Source organism: Balearica regulorum, chromosome 9, assembly GCF_011004875.1.
Source record: "Balearica regulorum gibbericeps isolate bBalReg1 chromosome 9, bBalReg1.pri, whole genome shotgun sequence".
Classification (NCBI taxonomy): domain Eukaryota; kingdom Metazoa; phylum Chordata; class Aves; order Gruiformes; family Gruidae; genus Balearica; species Balearica regulorum.
In genome coordinates, this window is record NC_046192.1 from 18,845,235 (window position 1) to 18,864,028 (window position 18,794).

At 63.3% G+C, this 18,794-nt stretch overlaps 1 protein-coding gene across 1 annotated transcript in view; it reads right to left on the bottom strand.

Annotated features, from left to right (window-relative positions):
• Nucleotides 1–14,169, bottom strand: part of EPHB3 (EPH receptor B3) — a 28,365-nt gene extending 14,196 nt beyond the window's left edge. Inside the window, exons 1-2 of the mRNA XM_075761457.1 lie at nucleotides 13,970–14,169; nucleotides 270–334 (exon numbers count right to left, since the gene is read on the bottom strand). Of these exons, the coding sequence (XP_075617572.1) occupies nucleotides 270–334; nucleotides 13,970–14,066 (162 nt within the window). The 5' untranslated portion in view covers nucleotides 14,067–14,169. The remainder of the gene's footprint in view (nucleotides 1–269; nucleotides 335–13,969) is intronic.
• Nucleotides 14,170–18,794: the final 4,625 nt, after the last annotated feature.

Sequence of the window (18,794 nt, forward strand, 5' to 3'; positions counted from 1 at the left end):
GGGAAGAGCAGCAGCTGCACCTCCACCCACCCCAACCCTCCTGGTCATCAAGGTGACTAAGAGCAACCTGGGCCAGGGACCACAGCCCTCCTGCTGTGCTGGCACGGAGTCAGGAGAAGATGGTTTCACGAGGCGAGAGGATAAGCACAGGAGGGAAGGGGAAGACACAGCCAGCTCTGCAAAGGCGCTGGTGAGCGGCCCCGATTCCCGTGGGGCCGGGGCCAGCCGTGCCCTTTGGAGGTCGGGACCAGGGCTCGCTCCAGACTTACCCCTGTCTCTGGATGAGTTGTCCATGCCAACTCAGAGGTCACCCACTTCGTGTCCATCAGGGTCTCTGGAGAGAGAGAGAGGAGAGAAAGAAGTAATTGGAGATGAAGGCCAAGATTAGAGGGAAAAAAAAACCCAAGAGGAGTGGGGGAGAGGAGAGCCGAGACTGACATTTCTGCGGAAAACAGCAACTTGGGGGGTGAGATGTGGTGGGAGGAGGGGGGAGCGGTGCAGACAGACTCCAGATTTCTCTTCTCCTGTCAGGAGAACAGGAAGAGCGAGGCGTCCCTGGAGAGCCGTGCCGGAGCAGGGAAGCAGCAAGACAAGGAGCCGGCCAGGTGGCAAGGGGGACATGGGCTGCCACCCCTGGCCACTGGCGCGGCCAGCCATGCCTCTCGGCCAGCATGGGGGGGTGCCAGAGGAGGGAGAACAGGCACCCCCATCCGCGCCCTCCCCCTCCGCTTTGGCAGGATGCATATTTACTGTGGCTGGGGTTGAAAGGGCCCGTTCCCATGACAGGGCGGTGCGGGCCAGGCAGGTTTATCCAGAGGAGGAGGGACTGGCAGGCTGCTCTCCCAGAGACGCCCCACATCACTCATTTTACAAGAGGGGAGAAGAATTTGACCGTCTGGCCAACATTCCTGGAGCAGACTACAAGACAAACCACCCCGGCAGCATTCCCCAAACAGCCCCAGCCCCAGCCTTGGGGGAGCGAGACGCTTGTCTGGGAAGAGCTGCAATTGCAGGCAGCTGTCGCTAATCCTGAGCAGAGCCACGCAGCTCTGTGCAAGCACCACGCACAAAAACCGGGAGTGAAATGCAAGGACGGAGAACGACGATGTGCTCCAGGGTCGGTGCTAATGGCGCCTCTGTGGGCTGCTGGCTCCGTGACCCCTGCTCCATGGATGGCCCTGTAGGCTCTTTGAAGGGGAGCAGGGACCCCGAGGTCCTCTGGTCCCTCTCCTGCCCTGGGGGGTTTTGGGGCAAGGGGGTGCAAACGTCAGAGCTAGGCAACAGCCCCCTGCAGACCCCAGTGTGCTCAGAGGAGCTCCGGTGCCAGCCCCAAGCAGGGCCCGGGACCAGCTCCAAAATGCCTCCCTGCTGAGGGCATCCCCCTCCCCGGCTGCAGGCACGGCGCCATCCCAGACCCCACACAGCTCCTCAAGGGCTGTCCATCCGTCCGTCCGTCCATCCCTCAGCCCAGCCAGTCCTGAGACACAGGGCAGGGAGCCACAGCTCTCCAGCCCCCAGAGCTGGCAGCAGGCTGGAAGCTGCTCGCTCTCGATGGCCGGGGCACAGGACGTGCCGGGGCAGCTTGGCCATGCCGGGCACCACGGCTCAGCCCCAGAAGCAAGAGGCAGTTTCAGCTTCTTTCCTTCCACCCCAGGAAAACCACAGGCTGACCCGGCCAGGGAGGAAGCACGGAGGAGGAAGGAAATGTTCACGCGTCGCAGGGTTTCAGATGAAGCTCGGTTGGAGGTAAACACCTTCCTCCTGCGTCCCACCCCGGGGAGACCCGTCAGCAGCTCCCAAGCCAGCACCCACGGATGGGCCAGGAGCACTGGCCGCAAGTGCCACCGTGACACAGATAAACAAGCACATTTGGGGACACGTGGGCTCTCCAGCCTGCCTCGCTGTTTCCCAAGATCCCAGCCTGGCTGGCGAGCCTGCCTCTCACCCAGGCTGTTCGCGTGGAGCAAACACAAATGCAGTCCCATCACGGGCTGGTGGCACTGGCAGCAGACATGGCACCGGGGACTAAGTAAGAAAACCCCTCACAGTGCCAGCTCCCCAGCCAGGAGAGGATCAGGGGACAGCATCTACAACAGGGACAAACAGACACTAGCTCTTGTTTGCAAACAGGAGCAGCACAGGGGTGGTTATTGGGCAGCGGTTATTTGCTGTTTCTCAAAAACACAAACTAAGGGGCACCCAGCAAAAACAAAGGGAGAGAAGGAAGGAGTTCTCTGCCCAGCAGGTAATGAAGGAGGACTTGCGACAGGGATGCCAGGAGGACTGGGGCACAGGATGGGGCTGGGCACCCATGGGCAGCCTCTGCCCCATCCCAAGACACTGCCTGCCCAGGGGACGCAGCAAACTGCTATCCCTCCTCTTCCCTTCCCCACAGCATCAGCTACTGACCGCCGGCAGAGGCCAGAGAGCAACTCCGCACGACCACGAGACCTCCCCAAGATGCCGCTGTGCTCCCCAGACCCCTGCACCGGTGTGGGCTGCCAGGCAAGGCAGGCAGTGCTGGACTGCGGGGGAGCAGGTTGCGGAGCAGTGCTGCCCGCACCTCTCCGAGGAACAGGCCCCACGCGCCGGCTGCCCTAATAAGGGCAGAGCGGTGCCGCACGAGGGCCCAGGCACGCCGCGCTGGCGGCGGAGCAGAGCCAAGCGTGTGCTCAGCGCTGACAGCACGCCGGGCTGCCAAGTCCTGGGACCCTGCGTGGGTCCGGCCAGCGAACGGCCCCGCTCCCGCTGCGGGCAGCTGGGTGGGTGATTCTGCAGGAGGGCTGGATGCAGCGGGAGAAGCGGGAAAGGGCTGCCCTGCATGCTCAGGGCTGGTGCCGATGAGCGGCTGCGCTGGTCAGTCAGGCTGGGGAGATGCGGATCCGGGTGGCAGGGTGTGCCTGCGAACGCAGCAGCACAAGGATCCCGTAGCCAGCCGCGGCAGAGCCGGGCCGGACCTGACCGTGCGGGCATCCCTGGTCCGAGGGCGGGGGGGGGGGGGACTTTGCTCCCCAAACCTGCCCAAGGTGTGCAGGAACTCCCCTGCAGCCCCCATGCAGGCAGCCCTCGCTATGCTGGCCCAGCCCCAGGACAGGGCACACGGGCAGCCGTCCCCTCTGGCAGCACCCTTCCCCACAAGTGCCAGCCCGGGGGCAGAGACGCGGCTCGGACAGGAGGCTCGCTGCCTGCATCCTAATTTGGCAGCATCTGCCATCTGACCGACAGAGGAGGGGAAAAAAACTGAGAGCGCCAAGCCGGCTGCTGGTGTGAGCGCCATGTAAACTGCACAGAGAGAGCAGGGAGGGGAAATAATAAAAAATAAAATCAGAGCAACTCAGCTAAAGGAAGCGGGCTGAGCACGGAGGGCAGCGTGGGTTTCCTGCAGCTGTGGGAGCAAGCGGGGCCAGGTGGGGTGAGCAGAGCTCCCCAGTCCCTCGCAGCCCACCACTGTGAAGGTCGTGGGTGGACGGTGCCCCGGCAGCATGCTGAGCCAAGCCGGCCACATCTGAGCTGCAGAAGCTGCTCTCTGCCCTTAAAGCTGCTGCAGAGATCTCGTGGCATCCTGGCACCGAACCTGTGTCCTTTCTCCAGCAAACACCAGGGCATGCTAAGCGCTGGCCCCCCACGAAATGGCATGTGCTGGTGTCCGCAGATGGAGAGATCGGCAAGCACCAGGTTTTAGTGGTTCGGGAGTAGTTGGCTGCTCTCTCCCTTCGGCACATGGTGCCAGAGGTGGGCTCGGAGGCAGCACCGGTGGTTTCCCAGCTCATTTCAGGTTTGCAGGTGCTTTGGAAGGACACGAATGGCATCAGGGCTGGCCGAGCAGTGAATCAAAGCCACCTCAATCCCGCGCACCACAGCGAAAGCCCGGTCTGTCCCATTAGTCAACGGGGAAATTGGCTCCCAATTTTGCCAGGTTGGGTAAGTCACCCTAGGGCTTGCTTTATCGCTGTCTGCAGCGCTGGGGAGTTGTCCTTTCCTTACATTCAGCTGGGCAAAGGCAAGGGATGCAGCAGGAGCCTCGCTACGCTCAGCCATGGTCAATCCCACATAAAAGCAGGATTTCCACAGCAGAGAGGGATCCCAAGGCAGGGAAAGAGCCTCACTCCTCAAACGGAGCTGCGAGCATCGCTCCAGCTGCCTCCTACTTGCCCTGCAAAGATCTCCTCCTAGGCGCACCCCAAGCTGCGCAGAACAGGGGTCCCCTGCCAGCAGCCCTCCCGTCGCCTCTGCAGAGTCCCCAGCAGTTTACTGGGTGTTTGAAGCCCTGGCGAGGACCCATCTGGAGGCAGGGACCTCTTCCTCCCTGCGCAGGGGCTCAGGAATGCGGCGTGCACGGTCTGAGGCCAGCGAAAACGTTTGAACTCCCCCCCTAAGAGGCCCAGAGAGCCTGTCTCGCACTGCTGAGCGGCAGACGCGCGCGGCAGCGATGGCTGAGCCAGAAAGTGGGGGGAGAAAAATCAAAATTCTTTCAAGATGAAGCTGCTGGGGAAGACTCAATCGTCTCCACCAACCGGCTCTGATTTGAACGCTCTCGCCTTTGAACACGGGGACCGCCAGCTTTTATCAGGATGCGCTGGCAAGGTAGGACGCCAGCTCCTCGCCCCGACGAGGAGAAGGCAGCTCGCGCAAGTCCAGAGAATCCTGGAAGAAGGCAAGGGAGGAAAGTTAGTAAAGACGCCCACGCAGCCTCGCCGCAAACAGAGGAACCTGTTCTGCAATGTGCCTCTGCTCTCTGGGAGCCATGCGCACCACGGCACCATGTCTGCAGGAGCCCGGCGTGGCGCGAGCGACCCGGCTGCTTGCCCTACGCCGGGCTCCTGCAGACAGCACTGATGGCTAAGCCATTTGCCCCAGGACACGGCTTGGCTTTCACCGTGGCGGCTGCTCACGGCGGTGCTGGATACCTCTCTCCCTTGCCACCGTGCGGTGCTCCTCTGGAAGGAAAAGCAGCTTGTTTAGCGATGCACTTTCAGTCTCGGTGACTGCCTGCTAGTCAAAAAGCCACCAAAAGGGGCATCTCCCCACACATTTTTAATTTCCTCCTCGGTTTCGAAGATAATTACGGCAGGAGCGAGTGGCCTTGCGCGCTCCCCATTCAAGCACCTATCGGTACAATTAATCCCAGCACCGTTCTGAGCAGCAGCACAAAGGGCCTTTGGTGTAAGGTCCTTTATCTGGGAACAAAGAGCTGCCTGTGGGAGAGAACCTGAGGTTGCACTTTTCCCGCTGACGAGCGTTTCGCGTACACAAAAGCCGAGCAAAACAGAGTGCCCTGCGCGCACGTCAGGTCCGGGAGACCCCGCAACGTGTTTTCCCGGAGCGTGCCGCCCACCCGGATCCCTCCTCCTCCAGGAGGGTCCTTCCCCCTCTGACCCCAGCTAAACCCTGTGGCCGTCCTCTTCCCGGGCAGAGGATGGCCCCGCTCCGAGGTCAGGGGACACGCTGCCTGCAAGGGGAAAGCATTCCCATCCCACTCAGCCCAAGGCAGAGCACATGGGGCACCCCACGGATGGCAGCTTTGGAGCCATTGTGCTGGGAGGTTTCGGCACTTGGCAGTTCCTCGTGCCCGAGCTGCACTGCAGGGAGGCTCTTGCTGATGCAGCCGAGAGAGCAGCAAGGAAGACTGGAGCCAGGGAGGCAGCAGGCAAGGCACCCACAGGGCTGGCAGCACCCAGGGTGGGCTGGGGGTACCCACGGCAGAGGTGCCAGGCATGGGGTTTGGGAGCCTGGCGAAGGTGCCGGCAGACGCTGTCTGCCAGCTCCCTCTGCAGGGACGGGGCTGGCAGCACTGCTGGCATGCCACACAGCCCACGCACCCCCGGCTTCCCCAGGGAATCCTGGCTCTCCCGGGGACCCCTCCTGCATGCCCGGCTGGCCCAGTGTCCAGCGCAAGGCCGGGGGGCCGTGCAGGGTCCCACCCTTGCCCTCCCCGGCTGTCGGGCTGGGCAGGCCAGGGGCGGTGCGGTTCAGCCCAAGGGAAGGGCTGGAGCACTCCCTATCGCCGCCCACGCTGGGAACCCGTCCTTACGTCGAGCAGAGCGCCTGCTGCTCCCCAGCGCCGAGGGGGGACGGACGTGGGGCTGCCGTGGGAGCCGGTCCCCCACCCCATCCCTCTCCGGGAGGATGTGGGGGCTTGGACTGCCCATGCCCACCAACACACACTTGCCCCAGGACTGGGGCGAGCCAACGACTTGCCAACAAACTGGGAACAAAGGGAAGAGAGGAGGAGAAAAAAAAAAAAAGTAAAAAAAATGGGGCCTGTATCACAGCTGTGGCCCTTCGTGCCAAGGGCGTTTGGCCCATCATCAAAGGGGATCGGATTTGCTGAGGCAAATGATGACACATCCACTTCAAGCGGGGCAGGTTCTGCCTGCTGCTGGAGGCGAGCCACCGGAGTGAAGAAGTACTGTGGGCACTTAATAATAGACTCATTATTTCTGCATTATGGCAGGGCCCAGAGGCCCCAACTGAGATTAAGGCCCCTTTGTACACACCACACACGCACGCACAAGGGCAGGCAGTCCCTGCCCCGGAGAGCCTGTCCAAGGATGGGCAGCACCACTGGTCCCAGCATCACCGCCAGTCCTGGCCCCGCTGGCACCACTGCCAGTCCCAGCCTCGCAGCAGAGCCTGAGATGCCAATTCCAAGGACACATCCTCCATTTCCCAATCCTGCGCCTTCACCGGGGTATACCAGTCACACGCGGGGAGATGGCCCCATGTCTCCAAGCCACCGGCCAGCTGTGTGTCCCTCACAGTCCCCCCTGCACCTCCGGGATGGGCCAGATCCAGCTCCCAGATGACCGGGAGCTGCCTGGCATGCAGGACGGAGGGGGACGGGAGCGCTCCCTCCCTCCAGCCCTGCCCCGTCGCCCACCCGCCGGTCGCTAACTGGCTGAAGAGGGTTTTCCGGCCGCGTGCTCCTCGCCAGGAGCTGTTTCCTGATGGCCGCGAGACAGACTGAAGCATGTGAGAGAGGACGGGTGCCAGCTCTGCGAAAAGCAGATCAAGTGGCAGCGCCCGGGATGCAGGGAAGGACAGGCGTTCGCTTCCTCCTGGTCACGCACCAGGTTGAGCCAGGGAGATTTCTGCCACTGGGTGAGCAGGGCTGTGCCAAGCCAGGCTCCAGCGCCCGCTGGCACCCACACAGCACCCCCCCCTCCAAAGCACGGTACCCAGAGCCCGGGGTTTTTGCAGGATGGCAGGTTCCTGCCCTGGAATCGCACGCCAAGGACACGTGCAGATCGCTGCCTGAGCTCTGCCAGGTCCCACTGCCAGACCCTGGTCACGCAGAAAGGCCATACTGACGCCGGGGGAGGATGCGAGCCAGCTGCCCGAGTCCAGCCCTGCACTGCAATTACTGTTCTATTAATACCGCGGGGATTTCGGATGTCAGAGCCCGGTGTGCCACGCTGGGGTCAGCTCAGCTAGGGAAGAGCTGCCATCCCTGCCCACGTGGTGGATGCGCCCCGGTGCTCACGGCTTCGGCTCGCCCAGGGAGAAAAAGCTGCTTTTGCTCTGCCAGGCTGCAGGCGAGGGGAATGGACAGACCTCATGGACAGACCCTCAGCCCTGCCTCCTGCCAGACACACTGCTGGCCTTAAAACAATTGCCGCCCACTCGGGATGAGCACATCCTGCCTGGCCCAGGGGATGGGGCTGCCTGCTGCAGCTCCCTGCCACGGGCTCCTGTGGGACAACGTGACTAGCTGTGCCAGGCAAACAGGAGCTCTGCGGGCCAGTAGGCAGGAGAGATTTATAGGTCGCTGTCCCCAGCAGGAATGGCCATGCAGCCACCCTCTGCTGCCACAGAAATAACTCATCCGATCGGGGATGCCAGACCTGTTCGAGCTGCGAATGCCATTGACCGGGACGTAGGCAGTAAATCAGCCTGCAAAGCCACCTTCATCTCCAGGTCTTGCTGTGACCGGGATGCTACTGCCATCTCCCTCCAGGGCCCCGTCACCCTGTGGCCGTGGCTTCATGGAGTAGGTGTCCCCATGGGGCCACCGAGCTGAGCGGGGCTGGGGTGAGTGGATGGAGAGCCCCAAAGTCCCTGGGGGAAGGAAGTGAACATGGTTGGTGCTGCAGGCCTGCCTCCGCAGGGCAACCATTTACGGCAGGCTGAGATCCAAAAGGCCCTTTTCCCCCCTCCAGCTCCATTTTTTTTTTCCAGGTTGTACTTTTGGAAAGAAGCCAGAGAAGGAATAATGATATTTAAAAAAAAAAACAAACCAAAAAACAAAACCACCACCAAAAAACCCACAACCCACCCCCTCCCCAAAAAAGGTTACTCGCTGCACATCCAAAGGTTCGCCCCACAGACGGGGCGGCTCGGCTGTCAAGCTCCATCCCGGCAGAGTGGAGTGGGAGTTTCTGCCAAGATCTCCCTCCTCTCTCCTGCCTGGGGCAGTTACCCAAATCTCCGCGCTGCTCTCCGCTCGCTTCCTCGGCTCTCCTCGAGCACTGAGCCCATCTGGAACTGCTTAAACCCAAATATCCTCCCCCTTTCCCCGCCTCCCCCACCCCCAAAAGTCAGATTCTTCCAGAGTTAAAACAAGCACAGAGTCAGGAGGGGGTGCCGGGCCGGGCTGACTCGCTCCTTCATTTCAGTTTAATTTCTGGGGAACTAGAATAAATCTGTTCCTGGCGATCGTTCAAGCCCTGCACATTTTTCTCATTAATAAAAAAAGGCCTTGGATCGCACGCCGCGTGTGCGTGCGTGCCCACGGAGCCCCCCCCCTTTCCCCGCTCACCCCGCAGGGTCCCTCCCGTGCCGTGGCCCTCGCCGGGCAGGCGGCTGAGCACCCAAGGGACAAGCAGGACCGGTCGGGGGGTGCGGCGGTGTCCCCTCCCCGGGATGGGTTTCGGCAGCCACCGGCAGCCCTGCACGATGGCCGCATCTTGGGAAGGAACAGGGAGGCCCAAATCCCCCCGCAGCTGCCACCGGACAGGAAAGCCCTGGGGGAGGGCTCCCCTGGGAGGGGGCATCCCTGCTGTCCCCCCCGCTCCAGCACCGCAGCCCCTGCAGGGCCCCAGGGCATTCCTGGGGAGGGGGTCAGGAAACAGGTGTTTGTCAACAGCTCCTGCCACATGCGTGAGAAACACCAGGCCCCGGCAGCGCGGAGCTTAGCGACGGGCAAAAATAAAATAAAGACCCCCCCCCAGCAATCCTCTCCCCCCCAGCCCGGGACCCCTGGCCGGCACGCGCTGGCACGCGCATGGAGAGCGGCTGTGGGGCCGGCAGTTGGCCCTGCTGCCGTGCTCCTGCCTCTTCCCAAGATGGCTCCCTTTCTTCTTCAGAGGGGCGGCCATGCGAAGCCAGCTCTGGGCTCGCTCCCTCCCGCCTCTGGGAGCATGGCGGGCTCGGCTGCAGTGAGGGGAAAGCGGGTGCCAGGGGAGGGCTGCAACCCCTCTGGAAATGGTGGCCCTGTGGGAAAAGGATGCAGTCCCGCTCCCGAGCTCAGCCCCACAAGGCCTTGATGGCCACACCGAGGTTAGCCATACCAAAGCCCAAGCATGGGTAGACGAGGCCTCACCAGGAGAGTCAAGCGCCAGGCACAGCTCTCCGTAGGCAGACCGCCCACCCGCCCTCCAAGATGGCTCCTCTTTGGCTCCCCGCGGCGTCTTCATGGGGCTCAGCTCCGCGACAGGACAGCCTGTGCCCCGCCACCAGCCCCGCCCCAGCCTGAGCACAGGACTGGTTTTTGAGCAACAACAACAAAAAACCAAACAAAAAAAACCAAAACATGAATTCAAATGGGACCGTCCCAGCAAGGTGGGAGTGCCACTGCAAAAGGCTGCCTGGCCTTCAAGATGGCAGCCTGTCCCTGGGGGCACGGGCCTGTGCCTGGCTCCCCGCAAGGGGCTTCAGGGCCGTGGAGGGGCACCCCCATCCCCACCGTCCCCCAAATGCTTTGCTTGGGAACGTGCCTGCTCCAGAGTGATGCCAACTTATTATGGTTTCAACCCTGAGAAAGAACGGGGCGATGGCAGCCACTGGCTCCACTGCAGCCCACAGGGACAGTCCCCCTTTCCCCGGGGCGGGGGTGTTCCTTGGGGGGAGGCTGGCACCCACCCCGCCACCCCGGGAATGGGGATCCCGACCCCAGGGCCGCCTCGGCACCCTTCCCCCAGCGCGGCTCCCAGGCGGAGACGCTTAATCCCGACAAACCAGTTTGACTCAGCACAACAGGAACAGCTACAATTTTAAAAACATGCAAGTCTGTGATTCAGATTGCTGGGGCTGTTTTAATTAAACGCCAAGCTCCCCTGCTCCAGTGGCAGCAGCAAACGGCTCACGGAAAGAAAATGCAACAAACTGGTTTCCCCAAATATCTCTCGCAGTAAGTCATCACAACAAAACAAGGAGTTTCGGTTCATTTCTTAAAAACCAGAGGCCGCTATTCCCACTCACGATGCCCGGGCAGACACGGCCCCGCAGCCGCAGCCTCACCGGCTCAGCCGTACATCGGGAAGCGGGGGGGGGGGGGGGGGAAACACAGGGCTGCAAACGGACCCCGATGCTGCAAGTTTTCCCTCCCCTCGGCTCTCCGCATGCTCCGCTTGACACAAAGGAAAGCCCTTCTCCTCCCTGCCTCTGGAGTTTGGATGGGGCGGGCTTCCTCAAATCCAGCTTTTAGGGAGGAAAGGGAGATTTAATGAATCCAGTGAACGCTGTGGAGCCCCACGACCCTGTTTCCCTCGCAGCCCTACCCCAAGCATCAATAAAACAGCAGGGCTAAAAACTTCCCCCCATCACCCCGCCGAGAAACACGCCATTTCGGTGAAAAGTAATTAAATGGAAAGCAAATCTCTCTGCCAAGAAAATACCTGGCAGTTCCAGTACAGGGGTCAATTAAGCAGGGGTTTTTCAGTGCAGAGAGGAGCGTGGTCAGCCTGCGTAACGCCCGGTGGGGGTCTGGGAGCTGTGAACGGGCAGCGCCCAGATGAGTAAAATTCCCCCTAGAAATCTTCCTGCTTCGGGGGAGTTTGAGTATTTCACTAGAGCCCGGGTCGGCTCGGGGCTACGCACAGCAACGTGATGCCTGTGCGTGGTGGTTCGTGGGGGAGCACGTGGGAAACCCCAACTTTAAACGGAATCCCGATGCCCAGAGAAGCTGCTCCAGGCAGGAGCTGCCTGGCAGAGTCGCTCCTCTGGAGAGCAGGTCCCGGTCCCAGCCCACCTGCACCCCTGGGGCGATGGGCAGAGCGAACCTGCGGCCATCCACAGTCCTTCAGGCCAGGGCGCTCTGAAGCCTGGGGTTTTATCCCTGGACGGGTCGGCAAGGCCCTCAAATGCAGCACTTTCCCCGCACCATTTCACCGCGTCCGCTCCCCGCAGGGCCTCTGCTCCCACAGCCCCGCCGGGACAAACTCCTCGGCTCCAACCTCTGCGCTGGAGAAAGGATCTGCTGTTGCCCCCAGATAGAGCATTCCTACTGCAGCCGGCCCGGGGACTGCTGAACCGGAGAAGAAAAACACATTGTGACTTCAAACAGACCCAGCGCACTTACAGGATCTGGAGAGAAACCATTTTCTCCTCGGCAGCACAAAGCCCTCACTGAGCTGCTGCCGAGTGCGGCTTTTCCCCTCCACCCCCGTGGGGCCTTGTAAAGAAACTCAACTCCACGCCATCCCCCCCCCGGGAACGGGCAGCGCCGTCCAGCCACGGAGCCTCCGGCTCTCCCAGCCGGGCAATGGCCACAAGCCCAGACCGTCATCCCCTTGGAGGGGACAGCAAGGTGGCTGGGTCCGGGGGACCGGTCGCTGCCGTTGTCTGCAGGACGTGCGCACAGATTTATGGCTATGCCAGATTTATGATCAGCACTAAAATATCCAAATGAACGTGCACGCTAGATTTACAGTAACCGCCCGAACGCGCCGGTCGCCGTCAGGAAGCAGCATCACGAGCGGCCAGAAATGCCCAGAGCAGCAGAAGCACAGGAGCTCGCTGACCCCGATGCAAGCACCGACTTCCTAACACTGGGCAAGGCAGAAACCTCTCCCAGGCCAGCTGCAACTTTCCCTCCGGTTCACACAGGAGCAAAGGGGAAAGAAGGGGGGGAAAAAAAAAAAAAAGGAAAAGAAAATCCCAGGGGAATCAGAACCAGCCCCAAAAATGCTGGGTGGCTGCCAGCCAGCCCCGAAGTGGTCCTATCGGGCTGGCAACCAGCTGGGCCCTGACCTCCTCGGGCAGCGCGTTCGGCCCCTGACCCCTCCGCACGCTCGGGAAGCCGAGAAAACGCAGCGACTCCTTAGCACGAGCTGTTTATTTTCTCTCCATCCGGCTCTTCACACCGGTCCATCCCCGGGGTGGCGGCGGGGGAGAGGCCGGGGCTCTCTGCCTCCCCAGGGAATGGCGGGACAGTCCCTGGGCAATGCACAGCGGTGCTGCCAGCCCCCACACCGGCTTTCCTTCCGCGGTTCCCAAACCGCTGATGGGAAACGGGTTGTGAGGGGCTGCCCGCAGGCGTGGGGCCCCGCCAGGCTCACTGCCCACAACTTCACCCTCCTGCACCCCTCCAGCAGGCAGGGCTCTGCCCGGCAGTCCCGGGGTGGGTGCTCGGGAGCCTCCATCCCGAGAGGGCTGGGTGCAGGCAGGCTTCTCCCTTCCCCTCCTGCTGCGGGGCTCTTGCTCAGCCCGGAGCTCACGAACCAAGCAGGCCCATAGCTCGGTTTCCTACAGCGCACAAAGAAATACGATTTTTCTATTTTTTTTCCCCTTTAAAGGAAAAAAAAAAAAATCGCAGGGAGGGAAAAAAAGAAACACGGGCAACAAGCACCCCCCCCCCAAACTTTCTACAGAGCCGGAGGAAACGTGTCCCCCCAGCAAACCGCAGCGGGGAAGGGCTCCTGCCCACGGTCACCCCCCGGTGCCGCAGCCCAAACCCAGCACCGCGGGGCGACGGCAGCGGAAGCCCGAGCACCAAACTGCCTCCGAGCAGACAAAAGCCCCCCCCGCCCGGGCGGGGGACCCGACAGCTCCTCTCCGCCCGGGGTTTCTCCCTTCCCTCCCTCCCCAGCCCCCTCCCGCCGCTCCGGCAGCGGGTTCGGTTACCGGACACCGGAGCGTCGCCGCCCCCGGCGCTCCCGGCCGGAGCCGCGCACACTTTGTGCCGAAACAAAAACCCGCCCGGGCTCCCTCCTCCTCCCCGGTGCGAACCCGCCTCGCCCGCCCCGGGACCCCCCCCGGTCCCCCAGCGGGGCCAGAATCCGCTTTTCTCGCTCAAAGCCGGGGGGGGGGGGGGGAACGACGGCGCTGCCCCGCGGACCGGGATTCACCCTCCGAGGGGGGAGACAATCAACCCTCCTTTCATCCCCAACTCCAGCGGGGCGCGGGGGGCTGCCCTCCTGCCCGCTTTCTCTCCCCCGCCCGCGGGGGCGGGCAAGCCGCGGAGCGCAGCCCCGCTCGGGGATGGATGCGGCACGCGTGGCCGCTCGCCCCGGCGGTCCCACGCTGGAGCCTCGGGGGTTAAGGCGGCGGGCGCGGCGAGCCCTGCCGGGGAAGGGATGGGGCCGGACACGGCACACGGACACTCCTCCGGCGGCCCCACCAGTTCTGGCACGCCGCGAGCTTCCACTGCAAGAAATATTAATTTTCCAGCCCTCTCGGTCGTGGCGAAAAGCCTCGGAACGTGAACCGAGTATCCAACGAGGCGCCGCTCCCTGCCAGCGGCCGCCAACCGCGGCCGCCGCACCTCAGCCGCGCCGGGCTCGGTTCCACGGGGCGTTGACTCTGAAACCTACTGAGGGCGGCTAAGCGCTGGGAGCGGGGCTGGGGCGCGCTGCGGCGGCGAGCTCCCCGCGGGGACAACCGCGCGTCCGCGGCGCGACGAGCCGAGCCGAGCCAGCGGCGGACGCCGACGAGGCCCGGGTGGACCAGAGATACCCTGGAGGGTGCGTGTGTGTGCGCGCGGTCGCACGGGCCCCGGTGCGGCGGGCGGGCACGCCCGCCCGGTACTCACCCTCCAGAGCGCGGCGACCGCCGGGGAGCACCAGGAGCAGCAGGAGGGGGAGCAGCGGCGGCGGCGGCGGGGGGGCCCCCGGGCGGGCCGCGGCCATGGCGGGGGGGGGGCGGTGCGGGCGGCCCCGCCGGGCAGTCCCGAGCTCGGCGCCACGCGCGGCTCCTCTCGCCGCCGCGCCACGCTCGCGCTCTGGCGCCGCCGCCGCCGCTGCCGCCGCTGAGCCGCGCGGGGCGGGGCCGGCCCGCCAATCAGCCCGCCCCTGGCAACCCGGCGCCCCTGGCGACGGCGAGCGCGGCGCCCATTGGGCGGTGGTGGAATAGGGGGCGGAGACTCCGCGGAAAGATGAATTGGAAGGGGCGGGCGCTGCCCGGCGCGCCCCCGGTGGCCCCGCCCCCCGGCGCGGGAGGCGCAGGGCGGGGAGCGCGCCCCACCCAGCGGCCGCCCGCGGAACTGGGCTCTTAAAGGGGCCGCGCTGCCGGCCTGCCCCGCAGCCCCAGGCCCGCCCTGCCCTGCCCCCCACCGGGTGCGGGCGTTGTGCCTGTTAGTGCGTGTGCGTTGACGGGCCCAGGGACCTCTCTGTGGCCCACCACTGGCAGCCCGCTTTGCCTGTGCCACCCATTGCCTTCCCATCCTCTCCGGTCCCATCCCATCCAATCCCATCACCTCACGCATCCCGTCCTGCACCATCCCATCTCACCCCGTCCTGTCCCAGCCCATCACACGCGTTCCGTCTGTCCACCCGTCCCATCCCGTCCCCAGCACGCCATGATTCCCACCGCGGCGACAGGGCTGAGTGCTGGCATCCGGACCAGAGTGACACCACACAGAGAGCACCCTGCACTGACCCCCCAGCACCCCCTTCCCCCACCTCCAGGGTTCCTTCCCCACCCGCTCCTCGTGAGAGACGGTGCCGGCTACTGTGCACACAACCGCGGCCTCTGGCCTGTGAGCGCCTCGGTCCTCTCCCTTTTCTCTCCCCACCATCGCCATGGGGAGGTTTAGAGGCCCTGTGTGTAACAGACTCTGCTCCCTCGCCATGGAGCGCACATGCTGGCCCTGTGGCCGGCACCGGCACTGCCACATCCTTCAGGACAGACACAGCCCCACAGTGCCGGGTGCTGGACACGGGCTGCAACCTGTCCCGGCCCTCCGTGCCACACACACGGATGCCTGAGGAGGGTTGGCCTTGGCTGAGGGCCGAGCAAAAGCCCCAAATCCCTAATTTTGGGGCATGTTGATGCCCCTGGTCCCCAGGGTGGCCAGGAGCTCCGGCAGGTCCGTGGCAGGGGGGTGCGTGGCTGGGTGCGTGGCCCCTGCGGCACAGCCATCTGGGCTGCCCCTGCTGCAGCCTCCTGCCATCTGCAAGCGGCACCTCGCCGCAGCGCTCCCCGCCCCAGAAACCCGCCCCAGAAACTCCCTCACCGTGCAGCCGCGGCCGCGGCCCCGCGCCGGCGCAACGCAGCGGCCACGGGCCCACGCTCCCAGCCACCTTCCCCACGGCTGCCAGCAGGAGCAGGAACTCGGGAGGTTATCGGGGCTGGCCGCGGTCGGCTTCTCTGCTGCGCAGATGGATGCAGAGCGTGTCCATATCGCCGCCTCCTTCTACTGCACAAACCCACCAGGGTGGTGGACGGGCATTTTCCTTTCCTTGTCCCAGAAGGATTCGGCTTCCCAAGCCCTGGCCAGAGAGATCGGCACAGGCCCGGGCTCTGCCTGGGCTGCTGAAAATTTGGAGAAGACCGATTCGTGTTGCAGGAATGCTAGCATCCCCTGGGAGCTGCGGGGAGCCTCACCTGAATGCCGTGCCCCGAGGGCTGCCGCAGCACCCCAGCACCGCTGGGCACCGTTCCCGAAGGGAAAAGCTGTGCTCAATAGATCCGGCATGCTAGTTTAGGATGGGACATGACATGTGAATGTGATAAAGCTCTGAGAGGGACAGGAAAAGCAGCAAGTGGGGCGTTGTGCTCTCCAGGTAAAAGGAAGCGGTTGGGGAGCAAAGCAGCAGGAAGGAGGTTGCCCTGGTTGAAAACACCAAAGTTTGAGGAAAGAAGCAAAAGTTGTTGGTTTGCACACGCTGCCATTTAAGGAGACAAGCAACGGAGAAATGAGGGGTGAAGCCGGCACCGTTAACATGTGTGCCAGGGTACGATACTACACCGGTGGGGAAGGAGAGCAGCGGGGGCTGATGGAGACGCCGAGAAACTTAAACGTGGGCCACACTCAGGGTGGGAAGATTCCCCGTCTCCCTGGGAAATCCTCCCCGCCGGAGACGCCGTACCAGCCCCTGCAGCCAGAGCCTGCAGGCTTAGCGAGATGCAGAAACCTCGTTTATTCTGTGATTCCAGAGGTCTGAGTTACCCAAGCACAAAATTTCTGAACGGAGCACATGGGGAAATTGCTTATTCACACTTGAATAACTTAAAAATGGCTGAACCAATTTTACTTAAACTTTCCTCAAGAATTCCCCTTGGAGCCAAGCCATGCCTGGCAAATTTCATCCCGAAAGGAATTTATTTCCGAAAAGGACGAGAAACTGGAGCAGGGGGCGGGGGGGCACGGGCGGGGGGAGGATGCTCCATCTAATCCCCTCTGTCCCTGTGCGCTGTAATTAATGAGCCCCCGCTTGCTCCCTCTGGGCCGGTGCTGCCAGTCGGCCTCTCCCCAGGGGCTCACACTCCCCCGGCGTAGGCGGGTGCAGCGCCCTGGTCCCGGCCGGGGGCTGAGGATTTCGGGGCCCGGCCAGCAGCGGTGCAGGTAGCTGGCTGCGGAGCCCCGGGTCACTGCCTGGCTGTTGCAGCCGGCGGACGGCCTGGGGAGCAGCGCTGGCAGGGCTCCGGCGCCTGCACAATAGGAAATAACTGTGGTAACTGCGTGGTATTTGCTGGCAGGGGCTGGCTCTGTAACGCCAACCCGCCTGCTTGTGCAAGGACTCGGTGCTGAGGACGACGCTGCTGCAGCCCCCGGGGGACGCGGTGATGTCGTGGTCGGGGGACGCGAGTGCCTGTAGAAACATGGGCATCTCCTGGCCCCGCACACACGCACCCAGCCACGGTCCCCTCCGCCGACACCTCCCTGGCACCTCGGGGTGATGGCTGGAGCTGGACGGGGCAGGACAGGCACGACGCGGGCAGGGACGGGCTGAGAGGTGAAACGCGGGGCCGTGGGGTGCGCAGGGGAGCGTGTCCGCAGCACTGACCGGAGTTAGTGACGCTCTGCCTTAACACAGCCCTCCAGCCTGCACGGCCAAGCTGCCGTGCCCGCGGCTTCCCTGGGAGGCATTCCCATGCAGACAGGGAGCTGCGGGACGGCCGGACCTGCTGAAAAGAGATGAAAGGGACGTCCCAGAAAGCAGCAATGGCCATGGACGTTGAGAGGACAAATCTCCCAGCCCAGCCCTCTCTCTGCGAGAAATTTCCCACCCAGAGACCCCATCCCGCTGGAGCAAACCTGACTTTCACACCCTCTTTCCAAACACAGCCCTGACGTGCTCCGGCGCTGGCTCCACATCACACCGGCACACGCACGGTGCGTGTCAAACCACGGCCACGCACAGGGGTGCACCCACGCACCCTGCCCGCTGCGCCCAGCCACCGCCCCTCACCTCGTTTGCATGCGGCAACCTCAGCTGCAACTTAATAAGGAGAAGGCGATTAGGGAACAATTATTCCTATTTTCTCAGAAGATCTAAGGGGCATGAAATGAAATTACCCAGCAGGAGTTTTAAAACAAACAGAAGGGAGTGCATTCCTTGCCAGGCAGCCAGCCCCGGGAGCGCATCGCCGTGAGATAGATACGGGGACGTGTGTGTGAAGGTGTCACCGAGTGGAGGGGACAAACAAACCCTGCGAGAGGTCTCCGTGGCCTGCTCACCAGGAGCGCAGCTGTGCCGGGGACGTGGCAAGCTGGGGGGGGGGGCTCCCCCCTGTTCCCGGGCTGGGTGCCGCTGCCGTGGGGCTGTCACGGCGTGAGGTGGCACCTCCATGTCCCCTGTCTGAAGGGGACAACCCCTGAGCAGGCACCTGGGGCAGCCATGCAGCTAGCTGCTGGGGGGTCCTGTGTGCTATCCCAGCACAAGGGGGGGGTCCCGGGGGGGCCCCATCGCCCCATTCCCAGGGTGGGGAGCACCACCGCGTTGCAGCTCGCCCAGCCGGCGCGTCTCCCGCCGGGTCAGTGCCGGCTCCAGCCTGTCTCCTTCCCAGGCTCCCTGGGTGCTCGCCCCTCGGGGTGCTCCTCCCTGCGCTGCCGGGCGCCTGGCACTGCCAGCGGGATCGGGGTGGCCGGCAGTGCCCATGCCAGCACGGCTGGGCCCGGCAAGGCGGCCACCTCCTGCAGCTTCTGGTCCCCACTTCAAAACCCTCTCCTGTCCCACCCACATCCACCACCCCTCACCTCTGGCAGCTTCAGGATGCAGTTAAACACTTCAGCACTTAAAATTTCAGGTGCTAATTGCTTAGTAATGAAAACTTTAATCACAGGGCAATTAAAACCTTAAGTAGCTGTGGGAGATCCATTCCATGTCAACAAAAAAAAGAGTGCCGTCACCGCTCCGGCACCGCCCCGGCACGACAGGGCATGGCATGGCATGGCATGGATGGGAGAGCCCATCCCGCAGCCCCCACTGCCCCCTTACTCCAGGGATCTGGGGACCCCCCCTTCCTGCACCGAGCGGGAGGTGGCCGAGGAATGATCAGCTACCGCCGTAAAACTTAAAACCCAGCTAATTTCGGATTAAGTGCCATATGAAAGGGTTTTGTTATTTTAAATCTCCTACTTTCCAAATTCCCAGGATTAAAATTCTCTGCATTTATTTTAACCACATAACATT